Here is a 25,177-nt window from a genome sequence, read left to right on the forward strand (position 1 = left end):
GAAGGTTCAGTGAGATAATATGTGTTAGGCACTCAACATCGTCCTGGCATTTATAAGGCACTCAATGAACATGATAGTTGCCCTTTCTTTTTTTCTTTCTTTCCTTGGTCTTTGTAGGGCTGCACCTGCAGCATATGGAGGTTCCCAGGCTAGGGATCAAATGAGAGCTGTAGCTGCCTACCCCATAGCCACAGCAACGCCAGATCTGAGCCATGGCTGTGATCTACACCATAGCTCCTGGCAATGCTGGATCCTTAACCCACTGAGGGAGGCCAGGGATCAAACCTGTATCCTCACGGATACTAGTTGTGTTTATTAACTGCTGAGCCACAGCAGGAACTCCGATTGTTGCCGTTTCTATCTGAGCCCTAGCCAAACCAACTAATTGTCATTGCTGTTGTAGTTCTGATGGGGAAATGAATACAACACACAAAAGCCTTTTCCTTCTCTTCTCCCATTGGCCCTTCCATTCAGATGATCACATAAGCAGAGATCTACCTGTGAGTAGAAATCACAGGGGTGCAGAGGACAGGCTCTGGGGTTAAGAATCCCTCACCCCAAGTCATACCTCAATAATATGGTATAATTTTCCTAAGTCACACCTAGACTTAGGAAAGTCGAGGTTTTGCAGAGCAGGATGGCTACAGAAAGTCCCAGAGCTGACGTGACAGAGGTGAAGGGAGGCTCCGCTTCCTGCCCCCTAACCTCTCACCCCTCCATACCTCTTCCCAGTGCCTCAAAGGAGATCCAAAGAGAACTCATCCCATAGGGGAGTTCCCTGGTGGTCTAACGGTTAAGGACTTGGCATAGTCATTGCTGTGGCTCAGGTCGCTACTATGACACAGGTTCAGTCTTTGGCCTGGGAACTTCTATATGCTGCAGGCATGGCCCAAATTAATTAATTAAAGAACAAAACAAAGAAGACTCATCCCCTAAAGAACTAGGCTCGTGGAGTTCCCGCTGCGGATCAGTGGTTAACGAATCCGACTAGGAACCATGAGGGTTCGATCCCTGGCCTTGCTCAGTGGGTGAAGGATCCGGTGTTGCTGGAGCTGTGGTGTAGGTTGCAGACGTGGCTCAGATCCCTCGTTGCTGTGGCTCTGGCGTAGGCCAGTGGCTAGAGCTCTGATTCGACCTGTAGCCTGGGAACCTCCATATGCCATGGTTGTGGCCCTAGAAAAGACAAAAAAGACAAAAAAAAAAAAAAAAAAAAAAGAACTAGGCTCGCTATGCATTCTAGGGATGTAGGATAGCTAGACCAGTCCCTTTCTAATGCATGCATTGTTTTTCACTTATTTGTTTTTATGTCACTACTGATATTGTCATTTTAAACTGGAAATGGCTTTTAGGCTTCCTTAGAAAGATTGAAAAAGAGTTCCCATTGTGGCTCAGTGGGTTAAGAACCCAACTAGCATCCATGAAGGTGTGGGTTGGGTTCTATCCCTGGCCTTATTCAATGGGTTAAAGATCCAGCATTGCCATGAGCTGCAGCATGCACTGCAGACATGGCTTGGATCCTGTGTTGCTGTGGCTGTGGCACAGGCCAACAGCTGCAGCTCTGATTCAACCCCGGGGCTGGCAACTTCCAAACGCTACAGGTGTGGCCCTAAAAAAAAAAAAAAAAAAAAAAAAAAAGAGAAGAAAAAAAAAAAAAGATTGAAAGTGCTTATTCTGAAAAGGAGAATGGTTTGGGAATCATGAACATGCACCAAGATTCTTTGTAGCCAGAAATCAGGCATATCATTTTATTCCATGATACTAAATGATTTCTGGGGACAATTAGCCCTGGTTAGGACTTTTTTAAAAATAAGGTTAACCGTCATAATATATTTTGCAGCCTTATCACCAACCAGAAACTGGCTTCTGGGTAACATGATGAGTTAAAATAATAGAAAATAAAATATAGGTCAAGACACAGAGAAACCCAAATTGTCTCTCGTCTAGTAAGTATAAAAATATTTAAAAGTCAATAAGGAATGGTCGTTAAATTACACTTAGAAGCTTTCATTTCCTTCCTGGTTTACTTATCTCCCTCTGGTGAGTTAGTACCACGACTACAGCTTCTTCTTTTTTTTTTATAGCAGCCTAGGTGTCACTTCCACCATAAACCCAATTTTCTAGGGCTGGCTGTCAGCTTGATGAGCTCTTTGGAAAGTGGTAGAAAACCCCTCTATAACTGTCATTGAGCGAGTTCCAAACGTATCATTTTCTGTACTTTGCAAATGTTGAGTACCATTATTTGATGCCTTGAATCTTTACAGGCACTTAGACTTGGCTGCTAATTAGAGCCAAGTGCAACCTGAAATCACAAATGGGAGTCACGCCTTCTGCTGGAGTGCTCAGAGCCTGCCGCATGCCTCAGAGTCACCCTCCAAAAAGCGGGCTGCTCTCAGGGTCCTCATTTCACAGCAAAAGCTCCATGCTTCACCCCACACAGCAACTAGTCAGAAGCACGAGTCACGTGCTTTTTTTTTTTTTTTTTTTTGGATTTGTCTTTTTAGGCCCACATCCGAGGCATATGGAGGTTGCCAGGCTAGGGGTCGAATCGGAGCTGTAGCTTCGTGTCTATACCACAGCCAGAGCAATGCAGGATCCAACCCGAGTCTTCGACGTACATGGCAGCTCATGGCAACTCCACATCCTTAACCCACTGAGCGAGGCCAGGGATCGAACCTGCATCCTCATGGATGCCAGTCGGGTTGTTAGCCACTGAGCCATGACGGGAACTCCAGGTCGTGTCGTTTTGTCACCAGGCTAAGAGGACTGTTGAGAACAAAGACACTCAGGCTTTCATAATGACAATAGGCCTGATTCACTGGGAAAGAAGCAGTTCTTATGTGTCTCCCTGATGCCAGAGCCTGGCAGTGGTAGACACCAGTAAAATTTAATTGAACACAGGCTGAGTGAGAATCTATCAGAGGAAAGTGTCCGTGGGGGGTGGTGAACAGGGTCCTACTTGCCCTTCAGAAGGGGGATCACAAACCCTTCCAAAGGCCAAGGGGACAAGCACTCATTTTTTGTCTCCCATTCCCCACCTCGTACTCACATAGAGATTAAGAATTCGCCGCGGAGAGAGACCCATCACCATTAGTTTCATCGTCTTTGAATGCGAGGAGCAGAAATATCTCTAATGGGAAACACTGATCAAACTTATGGACCATTTTGATGTCAGCTGAGCACGCTGGGCTGATGATAAGCAGGACGGGAGTGGGGGAGTCCACAGTGTTAGGACAGAGATGTTCAATGGAAGACAGGAGAATGGCTGTCAGCAGGGCTCGTAATTATTTGCCTGCCTTTCAGGTGAACTTCAGGACCAAAAGTTGTTAGCTAGTAGTTTCTAGTTGATTGTCAAGAGACTGATGATCTCTACAGTTTTGGGAGGTGACAGAGCTTTTTAGAGAACTCTAAGAATGGTCCAACGCTGTCTTGGGCAGCTAATTGAACTCCCTTTGTCAAAATGTAATGCAAGACTCTTGGTTGGTTTTTTTTTGGTAGATAGTTATTATAATAAGGTATGTCTTCAGAAGCCCATGATGTATTGGACCTCCTGCAAAAGCCTTGCCATGCTTGAGCTGGAGTCTTTCTACTTTCAGGGGGAGTGATGAAGCTGGTGCCCAGGGGAGCTGGCCTCTCTGACAGGTTCTTGGTATGGCTTGTCCAGTCCTCATTTGTGCCTGGCAAAGACCCTCCTCTTACCCACTCCCAGCCTTGGTGTTCAACATAAATCTGCTTGTCCTTCCTCCTTACTCCCAATTCTTGCAGGTGTGAGGTGTGATGAGCAAAGAAAGTTGAGGCCAATGTCAAGAATTGACCTGGTATAGAGAGTTTGGGGTATACGTGTTTATACTTGCCCATCTTAAAGTGGATTAGGTTAAAGTAACAAGCTGCACAAGCCTGAATGAACTGGTCCAGATGTCCCTGATGGACTAAGTCTTGATTATAGAAGCATTCAGGTTCAGCTTGTTCAGGAATCATGGAAGCCGGTAGATATTAAGTCACAGAGCACACAACCTCAGCTACAACCAGCTGACCTCTGAAACTTTGAAAGTAGAGCCCGCATCTCTTCAAACTCTGCAAACCATTGCTCTCCCCTTGGTAGTTTTCGAAAGAGATTTCCTTCGGGCTGATGTTCCACAGGTGAGCTTTGGGTTGGCCACTGGATAAGATCATTGAAAGGCACAGCTGGTTGGCTGCCAAGAGTTACTCTGTCAGGCAATGGTAGTAATAAGAAAATGTTAATTGTGCCAGGATCCCCTTGGGGAAGTTCAAAGGGGACAAATGGAGAAAAAAAAAAAAAAGGGATCTTTCAAACCCGTCATTTTAAAATATGCAGTGGCACCAAAGTGTGAGCCTGAATATATTAAAGAAACATCAAATGTTTTAAAATGACTTTTCTGCAAGTGGTAAGCTGGAAAAAATTTTTTTAAAAAAAAATTTGCACAAAACCTTCAAACGCATCCCTTGTGCAGTTTTTAACAAATGGCTGGTTTGTTGCCATTTTGAAGGATGTTCATTACACAATTTCTCAGGTGAAGAGAGGACGTGGAATTGACCCTGGATAGCCCTCTGTAACCCACAGCCTTGATGTATTCCTCCTTTTCCCGAAAGGCATGGGGTTGGGATTGGGCTGGAGGTATAGGAAAGAAAATGAGTAGGGAGAAGGAACAGGGCAATGACATTTGCTGATCACTTCCTATGTGCCAGGGACTTGGTTTGCATCACTTGGTTCCTCCTGGGGACAGCCTATGAAGTAGATTTTCTCTACGCGACAGATGGGGAAACGGAAACTTAAGGAGAATTCAGGTCCAGTAAGCAGTAGAATTGGAATTCAAACTTAGGACTCTCACCACTTCTTTGTTTCTTTTTCCTTACATGGGGACAGTGATAATTCTCTTTAAGACTCTTCCAGAAGGTAATGTGAGAAAAGGAATGCATATCCGTATGTATGTCTGGGTCCCTTTACTGTACAGCAGAAACATTGTAAATCAACTATAACAGAAAAAAAAATCGTTAAAAAAAATTAACAGAAGAAAAAAAAAAAGATCCTTCCAGAAGGGAGAATCAGATGGGTTGCCTAATAGGTGAAGGTGGCTGAGCACTGAGTGAGTTCCTCCTGTGAGACACGGCCGCTGCCATGGTGTGTTTCTACGATTCCATTCATTTATGTATTGGATGCCACTAGCTGGCCGCTAAGCGCTCTTCTGACGAGCCAATTTCTGTCACTCCCCTTGCCAAAAAGCTCATTTCCCGGCTTATCACTGATGTTGAACGTATTTTTATTTACAGTCGGTTTCCAATTTCACTGGCTCCGTGGATGACCGTGGGACCTGCCAGTGCTCCGTTATCCTGCCAGACACCACCTTTCCCGTGGAGAGAGTGGAGCGCTTGGAAATCACAGCTCAAACTATCTCCAAGAAGTTCGAGAAAGAGCTTTCTAAAGTAAGCTGTTTATTCTTTTCTCCTCTTCCAACAATATCTTGATGAGAACAAACAAGGTCCTTTACATTTAGGGCATTATCAGCAGCCACACTTCATTGTATCAAAGAGCACATTTGCATCGAATGGAAACTGGAGCATTTATTTTCTAGCACTCTATGGAGTGCTTTATAGCAGTAAGAGTGAGAGCCCAGGAAGAAGATGGGATCAAGATGATTCCTTCAACATCCTGGTGCTCATGCAGCAGGAAAGAAATTTTGAGTTCTCCTTGTAAATTTCAACTCCACCATCTTTATTTGATTTTGTGGTTTCTTCTTCCTTTTGGGCATCTTCCTGGTCATTCCTCCAGCTTTGCCTTCTTTTTCTTATTCTCTTTGGTCCTCTTTATAATCTATCTTCCTGCCCTTGCATTTTTTCATGCTACTCCTAGTCCCTTCCTCCTTTCCTTTGTTTCTCTTGCTTCAACCCTTCCCGTATCCATCCCTCCTAATTTTCCTTTCCCTTGTCTTCTTTCTTTTTTTCTTTTTCTTTTTCTTTTCTTTTCTTTTTTTTTTTTTTTGTCTTTTTTGTCTTTTCAGGGCCATACCTGAGGTATATAGAGGTTCCTAGGCTAAGGGTCTAATCAGAGCTGTAGCTACCAGCCTACACCACAGCCACAGCAATGCAGGATCCGAGCTGCATCTGTGACCTACACCACTGCTCATGGCAACGCCAGATCCTTCACCCAGGGATCGAACCTGCAACCTCATGATTCCTAGTTGGATTCGTTTGTGCTGCTCCATGATGGGAACTCCTCCCTTTCCTTCTTGTTTTGTTCTTGGCTTTGGTTTTTCACTCTTTTCAGTCTTCTCTTGCTTTTGGTCTTTCCTCATCTTTCTCCCACAGCTCCCTCTTATCTCCCTTCCTTTCTTCCCTTCCTCCTATTTTCTCTTCCCAACTCACACTCTCTTCTTCCCTCTCTCTTTCTGAGTGTTAGCCTCTATTGTCTCAGCAGGGACATCACGTGGGATGCATCTAGCATGAGAACAAAACTGAAGGCTTCCTTGGGAATTTGAATCAAGACTAATAGCTTCCTCAGCCTTAGTAAAAACCCTGACTTGACCCCCTGATTACTGCTTACTGCAGCCAGAGGCAGTTATATCTCACAGGGTTGATAGCCAGTGCTCTTCTCTGAGCTGGCTGGAGCAATGTGACTTGGCATTACAATTTTGACCCCTTTAACCTTTTGAGCCAAGTTAAAAATCAATTAGAAGGGCTCTATTTTCTGCACTGGTGAAGTCCAGGCTAGGCTATAATCACATTATGTATTATTTAATACCACGCTATTAATTTACAGGGAGTTCTGGCTTTCCCACAAGATTCAAAATAAGTTTTGCCCAGAAATTTCAGCTTAGCTCCCTCAACATGCAGCATCGTTATCTCTTAAGACCAAAAAAAAAAAAAAAAAAAAATTTATGATGAGGTTGAGCCCCTGCTTTTCAACCTGAATGGGTAGATAAATATTCTAAGTTTAAGTGGGTGTCCAGGAAAGTGTGTTTGACGACTCCAGGAACCTAGCTTCTTAAGAAATAAAATGTCCTTGAATTTATCAGCAGAAAAGGCACAGCACTAAATTATAAATTCCAGCCATTAATATTCATAGTCTTGTTCCAGCATAATCAAGTACAGATAAGAAGTTATGCATAAAAACATAACAAGCGAAGGAAAATCCTAGGTAAAGATCTTTTCTGTTAGAGTCATTTGCTTTGAAAGAGTGGAAGCTGCTGATTTGCCTGTCCTCTTGGCTGGCAGGAATGTGAAAGGCAGTTTGAAACCCCGTGCCACTCCAGGGAAGGGCTTGTGAGTCTGGGACATTTCATTCCAATCCTGTAAGGGGGGCAGGTGGCCTCTACCTTGCTAATAATTGGCAGGGAAGGGGTGTGGAGTAGGTGGAAAAACGTTCAGTTCTGAAAGTGTCAGGAGCTGATCCTTAAAAAAAAATTCATGATGAAGCCTAAGAAAGGAATTGACCTGCCAGCTGAGATTTGCATAGTGGATTCAGGATGTGACAGGGAAAGGAGAAAAAAAAACAAAAAACAAAAAAAACAGTAAGAGCTTCCCTTTGTGCTTTTATTTTCTTCTTCTTCTTTGGTCTTTTTAAGACTGTACCCACGGCATGTGGGTGGTTCCCAGGCTAGGGGTCCAATCGGAGCTGTAGCCGCCAGCCTATGCCACCGCCACAGCAGCGCTGGATCCGAGCTGTGTCTTCAACCTTCAGCTCATGGCAACGCCAGATCCTTAACCCACTGAGCAAGGCCAGGGATCAAACCCACACATCCTCATGGATGCCATTTGGGTTGCTTAACCACTGAGCCATGATGGGAACTCCGCCTTTGTGCTTTTCTAAATGCTTCCAGTTCCACTCTCAAGGCAGAGAGGCCAGTGTCCTTCCCCTCCTTTTAGGGATGGGGACACTGAGGTTCATAAGGGTAAAGAGACATCACGGAAAGGTTGATCTTCTCTTGGCTGGTTAAGCCAGGTCAGGAGTCTGGGTCTTCGGAATCTGGTCTTGGGAATCTGGGTCCCAGTTCTTTTTCCTCTTGGCTGAGATGCCGTAGGTCCGTAACATCTTCCATCCAAAATCGCCTCTTCAGCTGAGGGCTTCTGAGTTTCCAGGTGAATTATTATCGCTGTTCCTAGGTTGCCTTGGAAATCACCGTTTATCTGGAGGCCTGGGGGAACGCCCGCTGGGGGAGGCTGGTAGAAAAGGATTTTGATTGTCTCACAATGATTCATTATCTGTCAGTACATGGAAAAGACCGAGTCTGCCTCTCCACGCGATGCTGAAAGCATTTTATGCTTTCCTGTTGTGTATGAGATGTCCCCTTATGACTGTGCTTAGGAAGGAGATAACACAAAAGGCAGCTCTGAAATTTTGTCGTTATTGTTGTTCTCTAGAGGGTTATGGTCTTTGGGGCGAGTTATTTCTTATGACACTTTTGCTAATAGTTCCTCCTGCATGAGAAGGTTGAGGCAGCCTGGGAGACATTTGGGCAAAGCATAAACAAACAACAATCGATTGAGCGAGGTTTGGGGCAGTGAAATATGAGAAATTAAAAGGTCAGATTGAAAAAAAAAAAACCCTGAAATCACTGGTTCTCTAATTATTGGTGTCATTTGTAGGGCATCCATTACACCCGGCATTAAATATGCATTCTCTCTAGTGTCTCCAATTGTCTGATAAGCTTGATACCGTTACCCCCAGTCTATAGGATGAAATTAAGGCTTAGACAAATTAAGTGATTTGCCCACTAAGCACTGGAGTCTGGGTTGAGCTTAGGTGGGCCTAGCTCTGAAGTGCTTCACAGGACTTAATGGCTAATTCAAGCCCAGTTCATCTTGTTGTTAAAAATCTATCAAAATGACAGTATGTGGCAAAGTACCTTTATTTATTTCAAATGTTCTGGCTATGGTTGTGATCACAGGTTTTGAGGAACTGGCAGAAACATGAGCCAGGCTAATTCTTCAGCTTAACAGCCAGATGTACTGCATCCTTGTCTATTGCAAGACCACACTTACTGTACAGAACAACAACAAAGCCTCAAACAGATGGATGCCTAGAACCCATTCATGACAAGATATGTGCATAACAAACAAAAGAGTGGAAGCTCCGAATGAAGGGCTGGTTTGAAGACCAGCATCGCAGCGTCTTCTAAAACTCAAATTGGTCGTGATGGGGAACCTTGCAAAGTGTTGACACAGGAAGGTATCTGCTTAGGGTTAGATCCATATTCTTGCTACACAGCCCTGGGGAAGTTGGGCTGCCTCTGAGCTGGGATGTTTCCAGAATTGTCCCTGCTGACACAATGCTAGAGATCCCATACATATGAAGGATTCAGACGACCTCTTTAAATTAGTAAAGTTCAGACCATGAAGTCTTTCTGGTTCTTTCTCAAATCCTTTCTTGTCCTCTCTAACTTCATGGATGATTCCAATGTTCCTGAACATTCTTGAGATTTTTTTTCTCCCTGCTCCTTTTAGGACCACACCCACATCAGATGGAAGTTCTCAGGCCAGGGGCTGAATTGGAATCGGAGCTGTAGCTACTGGTCTACACCACAGCCACAGCAACTCGAGATCTGAGCCGTGTCTGCGAGCTACACCACAGTTCACAGCAATGCTGGATCCTTAACCCACTGAGCAAGGCCAGGGATCGAACCTGCATCCTCATGGATGCTAGTCAAATTCATTTCTGCTGAGCCACGACGGGAACTTCCCTCTTGAGCTATTCTTGAAATATCAATGGGAAAAAACTTCAAGATTTCCTCCAAACAGATCTTTAAAGACCCTTCATTTTGTGGCTGAACCAGGGCAGGCACCCCACATGCTCTCCCAGCGCGCTGACTCCAGGGTAACGCCTTGGTTTTTAGTGAGAATCTGGGAGAGCCACATTTTATTCCACAGAAACAACAGTTGAATCACTCATTTTTATAGAACAACAGCTGTGATATGCCACCAAAATGTTCCAGGAAAGCTGAGGGTGTCTCATTTGTTCCAAGAGCTGGCAAAGCCAAATGCCAACACGAATATTCATTTCACAAACTCCATTGCTGCAGTGAGTTGGCACTTCATTATTATTAGTTATTTCTTTTTTTTTTTTTATCATTGCCAAGGTTTTATGCCTGATTTTTGTATCAATTGAAACCTGGCTACCTTATATCTGTATTTGTACTTTTGAGGGGGACTTGCTAAGTATTGTGTGTGTGTGTGTGTGTGTGTGTGTGTGTGTGTACCTCCTTATCCACCAAAATGTCACTAGCCTTATCAGCCTCATCTGACGGCAGAGAGTATCAGTCGCCTGAGGAGATACTCTTGCAACGCCAAGGGCTGCATTTTCAACTTTCATTAAAACCCTTTTTGCCGGAAGCCCTAGCCCTTTAGGTCCGCGGCCTATGAATCTGCTCTAATTTGTACAGTGGGGTTAAGTGGAAGGGCTAAAATGACAGAAGTCAGGACTGCCTTTGGTATTAGAAGGATTAGACGCCAACATCCGGCTCGGCATTCATCCAGCCCCTGTGGATCAGTTACCCGCCATCAGCACCGTTTGGGGGGAAAAGTATTACTTCTCTTCAGATTTTTAAAAAGAATGGCAAACCAGCAACTTTTAATGAGCTGGTCCTTAAAAAAAGCCGTGGCATTTCCTTCAGAGATCAGCTACAGAAAGAAGCACCAACTGTGTTTATTGAAATATCCATTTGGAGAGTCCAATTATACCCTGAGCCACCATGGGAATTTTTGGAAGTATTTTAACTTAATGATTAGACATTCAAATATATGCAACAAATGTGTAATTTAAAGGTCTGATTGCAATAATCAGTTCCTGGGATAAACTTGGAATAAATACGCGGGTGCCCTTAATGAAATGTGCACTTGACAGTTGCACATGCCTTCAGGTATTGTGGAGTAAGTTGGGTCTTTATGTCACTTTGTAGAAGGCAGAGGGACTCACAATTCATTGCGTATGGTGATCAAAGAAGGAATTCTTCTCAGCATTTCTCCCTCTTCTAGAAAACATTTAGAGCACTGGTTCTAAAAGAAGGAAAGTGATGGGGGTGATTTTGCCCCCGGGGAACATTTAGCAATGTCACAGCTGGGGGCTGGGAGGGTGCTATTAGCATATGGAGGCCAGGGGTGCTGCCAAACATCCTATAATACACAAGAAAGCCCCCCTACAAGAAAGGACCATCTAGCCCCCATTGTCAATAGTGCTGAAGTTGGTATAAACCCTGATTTCAAGCTTGTGCATTGAGGGGAGGGGGGACAGGCCAGAGACTGATTCAAACCCATTTCATTTGGAGAGCTAAAGTCTTCAAACATTAAAATGGAGATGAAAATGTTCTTGCCAATGACGATTCGGAAGCAAAATTATTTTTAGTCCAGGCAAGTGCAAAATCCACCCGCTTCCCCATTGTAATAATAAATGCTTTTTCTTTTGTATTTGGATAGATTAAAAAAAAAAAACTAGCCACATATATTTTTGATCCATTTCTTTACTTAAAAAAAGACAGCCATCAAATAGTCCCTGAGGACTTGGTGGTGGATGAAGGCTCTGTGCCATCGCTCTGGGAATTGACTTGAGCTGTTTGATTTTCCTTCAGGTGAGGGAGTATGTGCAATTAATCAGCATATATGAAAAGAAACTCTTAAACCTCACCGTCCGCATAGAGAAAATAGAGCAAGATACCATTTCTTACACGGAACTAGACTTTGAGCTGATCAAGATAGAAGTCAGGGAGATGGAGAAACTGATCCAGCAGCTGAAGGTCGGTTTTGTGGGCAGCACGGTGATCATTGACCAGCTGGAAGTGGAGGTAAGGAATGAAATTCCTTCTCATGGATTAATAATAAAGTCTCTTTGGGGAGCCAGTGCCAGGCTCTCTCCTCCGACGTCTAATTCCATAAACCCTCGTGACCACGTGGCAGGTCCCGTGTTCTGCTTAAGTGCTGGCCTGTCTTTGAATAGTAAGTTACACACATCGGGGACTTGCTTTTTTTTAAGGCCGCACCTGCGGCATATGGACGAAGACTAGGGCTCAAATCAGCTGCCGGTCTACACCACTGCCACAGCAATGTGATGTCCGAGGTGCGTCATCGACCTACACCACAACTTAAGGCAACGCCAGATCCTTAAGCCACTGAGTGGGGCCAGGGATCGGACCTGTGTCCTCATGGATACTAGTTGGGTTCATTACCGCTGAGCCACAGTGGGAACTCCCCATCAAGGACTTGCTGATTGAAAAATAGGTACCTAATGGTCAGAGTGTTGCCCCCAAACCAGATGGCCTTGAATGATTCTAGAAAGGAGATGATATAAGTGTGAACAAGCTAGATCAGGAGGTCTTCTCTTTTTTGGATTTGTCCTCCTGGGACCTGAAAACCACAATTTACCTGATTTTGGACAATGCCAGGTCTGTTTCTTCTTTTGAATGATCCCGTAATCCTTGATTCCTCTCGGAACTCTTCTCCACTTCCTGACAGGCCTCTTTAAAGGAGTTTCTTTCTTTTCTTTTCTTTTTTTTTTTTTTTTTTTTTTTTGTCTTTTTGCCTTTTCTTGAGCCGCTCCCGCACCATATGGAGGTTCCCAGGCTAGGGGTCTAATCAGAGCTGTAGCCACTGGCCTATGCCAGAGCCATAGCAACGTGGGATCCGAGTCTTGTCTGTGACCCACACCACAGCTCATGGCAACGCCGGATCCTTAACCCACCGAGCAAGGCCAGGGATCGAACCTGCAACCTCATGGTTCCTAGTCTGATTCATTAACCACTGCGCCACGACGGGAACTCCTAAAGGAGTTTCTTGTGACTGTGTTTTAGTGATGCCTTCGAAGCTCTGTGGATAAGGACCGTCACATTAATATTATGCTTGGGTCATTTACCTCAACAGTGAATTGACAGGCACAGACATGACATGGGCTACCATTGAGAATTCCAGTTCCATATCTTAGAATTGAAGCTTTCTTCTTAGTTATAGGCGTTCCTGTTGTGGCGCAGTGGAAACGAATCCCACTAGTATCCACGAGGATGTGGAATTGATCCCTGGCCTTGCTCAGTGGATTACAGTGTTGCTGTCGCTGTGGTGTGGGCTGGCAGCTGTAGCTCCGATTTGACCCCTAGCCTGGGAACTTCCATATGCTGCCAGTGCAGCCCTAAAAAGAAAAAAGAAACTTAATTATAATACAACACGAGATGAGTAAACACCAGCTTATGGGAGAAGGTTATTGGGGATGAACTTGAATGGACATTTGTGGATGCTCAGACCGAGCTGTGCTCTATCATCAAAGCTGTTAAAATCGTTGCCACATTCCTCTTGTCACACACATCTGCCAGCGATCTGACAGGCGTTCACGCCACCCCAGGAAATGTACTCTTCCAAATGAAAGCGTTCGGAGGAATCTCGAGTGTATTCTCTGGCAATGTTTCCCTAAGTGACAAATTCAGCCCTGGAATGTTTATGAAAGCAATTGCACAATCATCTGAAGTCACTCTGAATTTTTATTTCCTTAGATAAGGAATATGACTCTCCTGGTAGAGAAGCTCGAGACGCTAGACAAAAACAATGTCCTAAACATTCGCCGACAAATCCTGGCTCTGAAGAACAAGCTCAAGGAATGTGAGACCTCCAAACTCGAGGATCCTGCCAGACCCCCTCCACCGGCGCCAGGTAAGGACGCCCCATTTGAACCAGGCCGGTGGCGAAGGAGCGGCAGGTGCGGTGGGGGGAGGGGCTCTGGGATTGCGGAGGAGAAGGATGCGAGGTGTGCAGCTCTGAGTGGACTCTTCCCGGGTCTGAAATCTCCTCCCCTCTGCACAGTATCACATTCTGGGGCGCACAGAGGCAAGGCAATGACCATGAGTTGATTTCAAACAAAATCCACACGGTACATGCAACCGCCTTGCGTTTACTAACAGGAAAAACGTCTCGATAGTGATGCGCTCAGGGGGGCCGGGTGATAGCCACTGGCATCTGTGTGGCATCACCTCCGCGCTGTCTCGTGGGTTGCAAGGGCGGACTGGTTCATGTATCTGATGAGCTGGGTTATGCCCTGAATTCTCCCTCCTTCCACCTCTTTATTTCCCCTTCATGCTTTCCTTAAATGCACGTGGAGCACCTGCTGCGTAGTGTGTCCTAGGGTTCGGTGAGGATTTCACGGATGGCCCCTCATGTCCGGCGCCTGTGGGCGTGTCCTGCCATCCCTCCTGGACTGTGACTTCCCGGAGGGCAGGGCTGGCGAGTTGCTGTCTAAGGAATCATCCTTGGAGGCAGTTAGGTATAGTATAGAGGTGGGTGCCCTTAGCGACCTCCTGGAACCAGACGTCGGAGTGCAGGGATCAGGGGCGTGGCTCTGGGACCGCAAAGGGGTGTGGCCATAGCCAAAGGATCCTTAATCCCTCGCTGGTAAATGGGAGAACGGTGGTACCTACCTTGCAGGATTGCTGTGAAGATTAAGGAAACGAGGCTTGGGAAGCTCAGAGCTCTGTGATGGGCATTTATACACCGGTGATTGTTATTGTTATGAATGAGGATGGTTGAAGCAAACACCTTGCTGGCAACAAAAGCAGTTGCTGGGGCCGTGTGTGCTTGAGCAGATCCCTCCAGGCGAACCTTATAAAGACAGCTTCTCAGCTGCAGCAGCATCTAGCCTTGGAGGCGGGTTCTCAGGGATGCTTTGCCTGTTCTGAGAATCTCAGCCTGAAAGGGGACTGTATCTAGTCATCAAATCATACAGCTCTTGTTATTTTCATTAATTCCTTTGTCACAACCTGCTTCCCTTTTAGACCCTGTGCTTCTTGGATCCGGGTCAGGGTAACTGGTTTCTTTAAGGCTTTAATTAAATGCGGCCATCATTCTAAGACTCTCGGGGGTGTTGAGGGCACTTTCTTCCCTCCCTTTGCAGTTGGGCATCTGTCACTGTGTAACACGCAGAGGAGCATTGGGACAAAGGCTGAGCTCTGTCCTCTGTAATAAACTAGGCTAAATTTGGTCTGAGATCAGTGGTGTCAACCGGGTCAGAAATGAGAGCTCCTTCTGTGGGGCCATGGAGGGCTTCTGAGGGCAGGAATCATGCAATGACCATTCCTGATGATACCTGAGCAAGTCTTTCCTCCTAGCCTCTTCTCTTCCTTTTTTCTTTTGTTCTCTCTCTCTCTTTCTTTCTTTCTTTTTTTTTTTTTTTTTGTCTTTTTGCCATTTCTTGGGCCGCTCCCGCGGCATATGGAGGTTCCCAGGCTAGGGGTCTAATCCGAGCTGTAGCCACCGGCCTACGCCAGAGCCACAGCAACGCAGGATCCGAGCCGCGTCTGCAACCTACACCACAGCTCACGGCAACGCCGGATCGTTAACCCACTGAGCAAGGGCAGGGACCGAACCCGCAACCTCATGGTTCCTAGTTGGACTCGTTAACCACTGCGCCACGACGGGAACTCCCTCTCTCTCTCTCTTTCTAAACCTCAACAAATTTTCCTCGGGGAATAGCTTGTTGAGGTGGAGTTTTCTACGCATCCTTTGGAATGAGGACGATTTCGAGCAGGGAAGGTTCAGGACTGTCATGTCTTAGAGGAGGGGACTTAGTAGTGAGGATCCTGATTTTTCCTGAAGCCACACAAGCAGCTGGTGGCAGAGCCGAGGCTGAAAGACAGGGTCTCTTACTCCCTGTCATCTCAGGACCTAGAGAGTCAGGAGCCAGCAACTCCAGGATGATGGTAGGGGAGGAAGTACACTGCTTAGTATCTAAGAAAGAAAACAAGTCAGTGCATTGGATTACTTTTATTAGCTTTTATTTTATTTTTTTTCTCGAACTTTCCCCCAGGTCCTCACACTCAGACCCTTGTGAGCCATTCCAGCCCAACTGTGTTGTTTAAACAAATTGGATCCAGATTTCCTCTCACTTTCCCACAACCTTGGCTGGACCTGGATCCCTGCCAAGCCACTTGGCCCTCCTCCAGCTCTGTTCATATTATATTTATGATGTTTATATTAAACTGACTTTTTGTCATGTTTGGAAATCAATTTCTTTCACTTGCTCTCTTTCTGTTTGGATTGGTTGATAATGCAGAATTGGAAAATCCCCAGGCACCACAAAGTTGTGAGCCTGTGGAGACTTTAATTAAAGTTACTCACTATTATGGGACTTTAAAATCTGGCCTGTCTGCCCCCCCCCCTTTTTTTTTCCACTGCAGTGCTGCACAGAACAAAAAAGACTCTATGCAAGTTCCAGCTAGAAAGTCATTCTGTGCACTCTTGGCCCCTCTGGGCAGCTGCAGTTCACTTATCCCTGAGGTCAGCTTGATTTTAGAACCAGTACATAGAGTTAGGGTTCCATAAAACACACTTGATAGCTGGCTTATGCTGCAAGTGGCACCCTTTTTCTGCTTCATTTCATAGAACTCTCTAAACTAATTGGTCTTACGCTCATTAACTGTTTCTCCTGAAAACAACTGACTTCAGTTTCTCTCTCTTCTCCCCTGAATCTAAATGACTGCAGATGGGAAAATGGGACGAGAATGCCCAGTGGTCCTCACTGCTGTGCTTGGAGAGGCAGGGCTCTGTGTTGGTGCATAGTAGGTATGCAGTAAATGGTCGATGAAAGATGTAGGGTGACCTGCCGAAAGCCCAAGCCTAGAGAGGAACAGAGTATTGGGTTGCATGGATCCAATAACCCAGAGTCAATTTTATCTGAATCGTTTTATCATCCTGGCCATTTTAATGACCTAATTCTCACAAGTCAATTGTGTTCTCCTCTTGGCTCAAAAAAGTTTAGTTGCCGAGGTGAGAGAGGGCATTGCCAGATCCAAGATTAAGTTTCCTCTGCTGGTATATAATCGTTAGCTTTAAAAAAAAAAAAAAATTCCCCTAACCATGAGACTTTGAAAACCCAAGATAGGAGTTCCCTTTGTGGCTCAGCTGGTTAAAAACCCGACATAGGGTCTCTGAGGATGTGGGTTCGATCCCTGGTCTTGCTCAGTGGGTTAAGGATCCAGCATTGCTGTGAGCTGTGGTGTAGGTTGCTGATGTGGCTTGGATACCTTGTTGCTGTGGCTGTTGCCGTTCCCTGGTCTGGGAACATACCTATGCTGTGGGTGTGGCCATAAAAAGACAACAAAAGCCAAGTTAGTGTATTTTATTACCATTATTATTATTTTAATCTTGGCATGCGGAAATTCTAGGGGCATGGGTAGAACCTAAGCTACAGCAGTGGCACCACCAGATCCCTAACCCACTGCACTATCTGGGAACTCCCGAGTTAGAGTATTTGAACGTCTCACCATGTGGCCTCCCAGCATATTTTCAGAGCATCTAATAAATTGTATGATGAAGAAGAGATTGATAATCAGGTTATCTGGTCCAGAGGTTCCTCACATGAAATTCTGTGGAACGAATTCAGGCTTTTGGAAAAATTCAGATATGCAGCAGCGTAGAGAGCTAGTGTTTTACAGATAAGGTAGGTTTAATCAGTTTTCCATTCCTTTATTTCACAAACATCATTTGGCGCCAGGCTGATCCTGTTCTGGGTCCTGGGGTTCTCAGGATGGGTACAGAAAATTCCAGAAAGCACTGTCTTAGGAAGGAAACGGTCATGAAAACCTTCAGTTGTAACGCGTGATTTTAATGCTGCTCATTATCATTTATTGAGTTACAAGCTCACGCCTTCTGTCTACTCATCCTACCAGTTCTGCAGAGTAGGTGTTCTTAGTTTGCTTTTTTTGGTTTGTTTGCTTGTTTTAGGGCCACACCCGAGGTAGGTGGAAGACCCCAGGCCGGGAGTCCAATTGGAGCTGCAGCCTCTGGCCTAAACCACAGCCACAGCAACTGGGGATCCGAGCCACATCTGTGACCTACACCACAGCTCACGGCAACGCCAGATCGTTAACCCACTGAGTGAGGCCAGGGATGGAACCTGTGTCATCATGGTTACTAGTTGGGTTCATTACCACTGTGCCACAATGGGAACTCCCTATTTTGCCTTTAACGTAAGGGCGCTGAGCCTCAGGAAGGTTAAAGCACTTTCTCAAGGATACAGAATTCATAAGTGTTGGAGTCAGGATTTGCACTGGAATCTGCCCGGCAATGTTTTCCCTCTACCAGGCTGCCTCCTATAGATGCTCTAATAGAAAGAGAGCTGCCCCTATGATTCCTGGAGTGACAAGAGGCTTCCAGCAACAACACACCAGCCTGATTCACACCAAAGTGTCTTGGCTTCCTTGCTTGTGGAGTAGCTGAAAGCGTCCTCTTGCTCTCAGGTCTATGGGGGGTTCTTTTCCTCCAGAAAATGCAAGAGGATATGCTGGTCTTTCACAATTCTTAATGGGGCTGTGGGTTGTTCCAGTGGCAGGATAGAGTTGAGAGAAGGAAGGAAGGAATGGAGTAGCTCTATGACCTGGAAATGCAGGGAGGGGCTGGGAAGGGGTATGAGATGAGGAAGGGCTGGGAGAAGCTTGGTGTACAGGGGCTGGGGGGGCTGGGGTCTCTGGTTGAGCCAGATGAGCAGTGGGCACAGGGTTGTTGGTTTCCATATTGTCGTAGGATGGTTTGCTGCCAAGAGCTGAAGAAGCTCACCATAGCCTTGTCACTGGTCTGTCACTGCTTGTAGTCACATTTGTAGCGTTGTTAACAATGCTTAGTTCTCTTCCTACTTCCACTGCTTTTGACCAGGGCCAGAGCTCTAAAAATTGTCCAAAGGAGATAGTGGATAAAGGAGGGATAACAAAAAAAAAAGGATAGGACAGCCTTTAGAAATGGTTGTGGGGTGAGAAAAAAAAGATGGGAATTTCAGGGAGTTCCCATTGTGGCTCAGGGGGTTAAGAATTGACACAGTGTCTGTGAGGATTCCCGTTCAATCCCTGGCCTCACTCAGTGGGTTAATGATCTGGCTTTGCCGTGAGCTGTGGTGTAGACTGGAGCTGTGGCTCGGATCTGGCATGACTGTGGCTGTGGCATAGGCCTGCAGGTGCAGCTCCCATGGGACCCCTAGCCTGGGACATGCCACAGGTGCCGCCTTAAAAAAAAAAAAAAAAGAAAGAAAATTCATACAATTTTAATATTTATATCAGATACAATTTTAATCTCCTGGCCAACTTGTGAAATGATGAGACAATATAATTATCTTTTTATTATTATTAGCAGTTGTAGTGGTAATGGTAATTTTTAAAAGGAGTTTATTTTTGGAAGCTGCGGCTCAGCAGGTTATGAACCTGTGAACAGTGGTGTAGGGGACAGATGAGGCTTGGATCTGGCATTGCCATGGCTAGTGTAGGCTGGCAGCTGCAGCTCCGATTGGATCCCTAGTCTGGGAACCTCCATGTGCCTCAGGTGTGGCCCTAAAAAAAAAAGCAAAAAAAAAAAAAGTTTATTTTGGTTCCTTCATATCTAATGATTTCCGTATATAAGACAGAATAGTTTATTATCTTTGATCCCATAATCCCATGATAAAGTGCTTGACTATGTTATATGCCTCATAAGTTTTCCTTCAATATTTTGTTGCTGTTGGTTTGCGATATTTCCTTTACAGGAAGGCAAGATTCAATTAAGCAAACAATACCTATGTTTTCTCACCTGCAAGAAAAAAGTGACTTTCTTTCATTTCTTCTGAGTGAAATGCGGTTGAATAAATAGGTTCTTGGGAAGATACTTTAACTAGAAAATCCAGTTGGTAGCATATGGAAACTCAAACAGTTTTTGTTATCATTAAACTGAACACACCGCTAACTTCATTTTAATAATTCATGCATTGTTTCATAAACAAAAGCAAACAAGCATTCATCTGAGAGATCACTTTTAGAAGAGGAAATAATAATTTATAATTTTATTTATTATTTCTTTAGTGGAGAGCAGTCTCTTGGCTGAACACACGTTTTTTTATTTATGAAATGGCACATGCATTATTAAAATAAACCTGTGACTGTGTTCTGCTTAATGATATGCAAAATTATTTGAAGTTGGGTACAGAGCAGTTTCATTTTCTCTACCTGTTGTATGGTTGGCTGGCTTTCCCACCAACGGCCGATTTATGAGAGCATTTAAAGAGCATGTATTTAATTCCGGGACCAAAAAGCCCCAGCAGATTGGAAAAAAATAAAAGCAGGATTTCTAGTAATGGTTTCACCTCTGAGCAGTCCTTGAGTGAGGAGGGGAGAAAGAGGAGGCATTTCCCACGGAAAGAAATGGGTCTTTCTGAATCGGTCAGAGGCAGAGATTCAGAGGCAAAAGCTTTGCCCCCCTGGCCTCCCCGACAATGTTCATCTCAGGCAATTCTTTGGAGCTCTGCTTTTGGCTCAAGTTCACCTCATGTGCTCTCTATGGCTCCCCAATTCCCTCCAAGCATTTAAAGCCAGGTTGGTCCCCTCCTCCCTCACCTGCTCTGTTCATTTGAGAGAAAATGACCTCAAATGCACTTGAAGTTGACTCTTCTTTGCTACTCCGAGAAAAATTTCTGACAGTTTTTTTTTTTTAAGGGTATTCATTAAGATCTCGGGAAATGTGTGTTCAAGTCTTTAGATAGCCATTATAAAAATACTGGAGGAACTTTATTTTATTTTTTATAGCTCATAAACGGTCTGGGTTGGCAGGCGTTTCAGAGGAAGGCTGTGCAAAGGGCCAACTGCCCAGCCTGAATCATTTACCCAAGCGTTAGAAGGAATGTAGATTCAGTGGACTGGTGAGCCTGGTCCCATGGATGGTACACATTGTGACAATGACAGCATCAGAAAGGCAAAGATGAAGTGCTGTCTGTCATTCAAGTTGTCAACAGCAAGAGCCACCTTGTAACTCTGGGGTGCGATGGTCCCCCAGTGGTCTCTGTGATGGGCTATACTTTGGGCTTCCATGGCTTCTTAAGGTTGAGATCCCACCATTAGAAGGCTATCTTTCTGTATTTTTTTTTTTTTTTTTTTTTTTTTTGGTCTGTTTGCCTTTTCTAGGCCCGCTCAGGCGGCATATGGATATTCTCAGGCTAGGGGTCTAATCAGAGCTGTAGCCACTGGCCTACGCTACAGCCACAGCAACAAGGGATTCGAGCCGCGTCTGCAACCTACACTACAGCTCACGGCAGCACTGGATCCTTAACCCACTGAGCAAGGCCAGGAATCGAACCTGCAACCTCATGGTTCCTAGTCAGATCCATTAACCCCTATGCCATGACGGGAACTCCTGTATCTTTTTAAAAAATATATATTTTATTGAAGTAGAATTGATTTACGATGTTGTGTTAATTTCTGCTGTACAGCACAGTGATTCGGTTACACGTATATTATATATGCAACCTTTTTCATATTCTTTCCCATTACGGTTTATCACAGGATATTGAATATAGTTCCCTGCATGAGACAGTAGGACCTTGTTGTTTATCCATCCTATATGTAATAGTTTGCATTCTTGCATTCCTGTATTTTGTTTTTGTTTTTGTTTTTTAGGGCTGCACCTACGGCATAAGGAAATTCCCAGGCTAGGGGTCGAATTGGAGCTGTAGCTACTGGCCACAGCCACAGTCACAACAACGCTAGATCCAAGCCGTGTCTTTGACCTATACTGCAGCTCATGGCAATGCTTGATCCTCGACTCACTGATCAAGTCCAGGAAAAGAATCTGCAACCTCATGGATACTAGTCAGATTCATTTCCTCTGAGCCACGCTGGGAACTCCCTGTATCTTTAAAATATCATGTTTAAAACACCATGCTTTAAAACTTCCTCTTCTGAGAGTAGCTCAGAGCAGCATTGATACTTGGTGTGAATATGCCCTTGGGGTCCCAGGGAAGGACAGAAGGGGGAAGGGAAAAAAGATGTGCCTAGGACAATCTTCATCACAATTCCCCCGACTCTGGTGAATAAGACCTTCTCATTTTATGAAAATGGGTAGCATTCTCACGTGATCTTGCTCTCTTGAATTCTCTATAACAAAAAATAAAATGAAAAATAATATTGGTGAAAAGCTTTCTTTTTCTTTTTCTTTTTTCTTTTCAGGGCTACACCTGTGGCATGTGGAGGTTCCCAGTCTACAGGTCGAATAGGAGCTAGAGCAGCTGGCTGACCCCATAGCCACAGCAACTCAGGATCTGAGCCAAGCCTGTGACCTACACTGCAGCTCATAGCAACGCTGGATCCTTAACCTACTGAGTGAGGTCAGGGATCAAACCTGCAACCTCATGGATACCAGTGGGCTTCGTTACCACTGAGCCACAATGGGAACTCCTTGAAAAGCTTTCTCCTGGAGGAAAATATATTAAATTCACCAAGTCCTCCTTTCTTCTTCCTGGGCCCACAATCCATTTTAAGATGGCTTTGGGTGGTTCATGGTCCCCGTTTTCCAGATTGAAAGCCCATCCACGTACATAGAAGATCATTCTCTCTTAAAACGGACAGTGGGTTTGCTTTGACAATGAAACCAAGCGTAGGTTTTATCTCAGTTGTCATTGAACGTTGACTAGAAAAGTGTTTATGGATTCCTTTGGTTCTTAGGATAGTAAACTCTTTGTATCTTGTCATTCGTTTTCTCTAAGGATGTCCTCTTATGTGTTTGTTCTTCCAGGGAGCTGTACTCACGGCGGTGTGGTGAATGTCAGCAAACCGGCTATTGTTCAACTCAACTGGCTAGGGTTTTCCTATAAGTATGGCGCCTGGGGTCGGGATTATTCTCCCCAGCTTCCGGGCAAAGGGCTGTACTGGGTGGCACCTTTGAATACAAATGGGAGAACTTTGCAAAATTATAGACTCTACAATACCCTGGATGATCTGCTGCTGTACAGGTATAACCAGGACTATTATATTTCCTATGGCCAAGGCAGTGGCATAGCAGTTTATAATAACAACATGTATGTCAACTGGTATAACACCAGGAACATTGCCAGAGTTAACCTGGCCACCAACAGGGTTGAGGTGACACAAACACTCCCTCAGGCTGCCTATAATAACCGCTTTTCATATGCTAATGTTGGCTGGCAAGACATAGACTTGGCTGTGGATGAGAATGGATTGTGGGTGATTTACGCAACTGAAGCCAGCACTGGTAACATAGTGATTAGTAAACTCAATGACACCACACTTGCGGTGCTAAACACTTGGCATACCAAGCAGTACAAACCATCTGTTTCTAACGCCTTCATGGTGTGCGGGGTTCTGTACGCCACCCGTACTTTGAGCACCAGAGCTGAAGAGATTTTCTACTACTTTGACACAAACACAGGGCAAGAGGGCAGACTGGCCATTGTCATGCAGAAGGTGCAAGAAACCTTGCAGAGCATCAACTACCACCCTTATGAGCAGAAACTTTTTGTCTATAATGATGGTTACCTTCTGAATTATGACCTTTTCTTCCAACCCCAGTAAACCTTGATGTGTCAGGGTGAGAGAGAAATGAAATTCTCATTGGAAAAACATGGTCTTTTCACTTGTTTAGATCTCTGCGGAGGGGTAGGAGGAGGCAAAAGGGTCATCTGCTTAGTAGTAATATTTGGGAACATAGCTTTGCCACACCAGGTACTTAGAACTTTGCCCTGATTGGATAAGTGTTCTGGGAAGCCCTCTTCCTCTTGGGTTGCATTTCTCAACTGAAATAAGGTCCTTCCGGGGTGGGTGGGATTGTCCTGGAGTATTATGGTTTTAAGGAAGCCTTCCCTGAGTTGACATCTGGAAATTAAGGAACTCAGAGAGAACCCTGTATGGCTTTTGTGGATTCCTTGTACAGGGGAGAGGACTCAAGGATGGGTTCTCGCTCCATATTGCCTAGCTAATTTCTTCCATCCCTGAAAGAAACCTGGGCTTACTTAGGCAGATTAATACCTAGGACTCCTTGAGGGTCTGAATCTCCAATTTTTTCTTACTGGCACCTGGAACGATGTTTTGTATGTAGCGGGAAATTAAATTTAATGTGCTTCTGTTATGTCTGCAAAATGCTCTGAATTTTCTGGAGAAAGGTCCTTTTAGGCATTAAATTGTCTCATCAGTCTCAGATCTGCAGATGAGGCACTTGGTTGTCCTTTTCTCCTGGTGTCTATCTTCATAAGAGTCAGTAGAAGATTCCTACCTTAAACTTCCTTCCAAAGGCAGCTCAGAAGATAAGAACCACATTTACCCATCAATTCCTCTCACCCCCTCCCAACCTCCTACTTACCCCCCCAAAACAGTTTTTTAATGGAACAGATGTAAACACAATGAATTTTCTTTAGTCTCATCATGCAATTTTATTTACATGACTCTAAGACTATAAGAAAAGCAAATGACAGTGATAGCATGATAACCTATCTGGCTGTATAATAAAGCCCTTGGAACACATAAAGTCCTTGGAAGACATAAAGCCCTTGGGCTTGTATGAAGTCATAGCCATTGCTTCATGCAATTTTTGTCTTTAAGCCCGAAACTTGTAAGAAAATGAAATTTCAACTTTTGTCAAGGAAGTAATGTTCAAAAAAAAAAAGACCATTGAACATAGGTGGTAAATCAGCACAATTTAAAGACCTGGCAGGTGTGTGTGCGCCTCTGCTTGCGGATGCCTTTGTAATCTGATCTTGGTCTATTTTCTTTTGATGTTCAGGAGTCCTAGTTTATAGACTCCTTAAATGCTGTACTCTTTCCCTTTTAATAAATGATTAAAATGGATTCTGACAAAGTGCTGTCTTTGGGTTTTTTGACTTTTTTATTTATTATAACCCTCCCCCCCTTTCCTAGGGTAGTCCACACTTTGCAGTGAGGGAGAGAATGGCTACCTCCCAAATGCCAGTCCAACTAACAGTAGATAACATCAATAGCTATTTAAGACACCAAAGTCAGGGCTGGCTCTGTAGTTTCATTTCCCTTTAAAATCCATTCTTTCTGGTAGCTTTTGTTGTGTGAGACTGCGCTCCTTTCTTTGGGGATATGACCTTATGTACTTATTAATTTGCAGGCCTGATCTGATTATTTCCAAAGTTAGACTGTATTTGCGTGGCTTATGTTCCTTTTCCAATTGGGCTATTAACACGGGTCAGAAGCCTCTGGATCTTCTACAAACAGGAGGTCTTGGATAGAAAGCAAAGGGACTAACTGGCTACACTGGGGAGAGAAATGGCTTTACCAAAAAGAAACGTGTTGGGGCATGAGTGACCTAGAGCTGAAAGGACAGATTGGGTAGGCTAGTGAGGTTAGTCTCACTGAAATGCTCATTTTTAATCCATGCCAAGTTTTTCGAGTATTTTTAGCAAGACCCCACCCCCACCGCATCTTTCCAGGCTAAGCAA

The 25,177-nt window shown here is 44.7% G+C and overlaps 1 protein-coding gene across 1 annotated transcript in view; it reads left to right on the forward strand.

Moving 5' to 3' along the window:
• Positions 1-24,378, forward strand: part of OLFM4 (olfactomedin 4) — a 122,584-nt gene extending 98,206 nt beyond the window's left edge. Inside the window, exons 5-8 of the mRNA XM_003482903.4 lie at positions 5,287-5,439; positions 11,574-11,786; positions 13,479-13,635; positions 22,495-24,378. Of these exons, the coding sequence (XP_003482951.2) occupies positions 5,287-5,439; positions 11,574-11,786; positions 13,479-13,635; positions 22,495-23,291 (1,320 nt within the window). The 3' untranslated portion in view covers positions 23,292-24,378. The remainder of the gene's footprint in view (positions 1-5,286; positions 5,440-11,573; positions 11,787-13,478; positions 13,636-22,494) is intronic.

Source organism: Sus scrofa, chromosome 11 (assembly GCF_000003025.6).
Source record: "Sus scrofa isolate TJ Tabasco breed Duroc chromosome 11, Sscrofa11.1, whole genome shotgun sequence".
Taxonomy (NCBI): Eukaryota; Metazoa; Chordata; class Mammalia; order Artiodactyla; family Suidae; genus Sus; species Sus scrofa.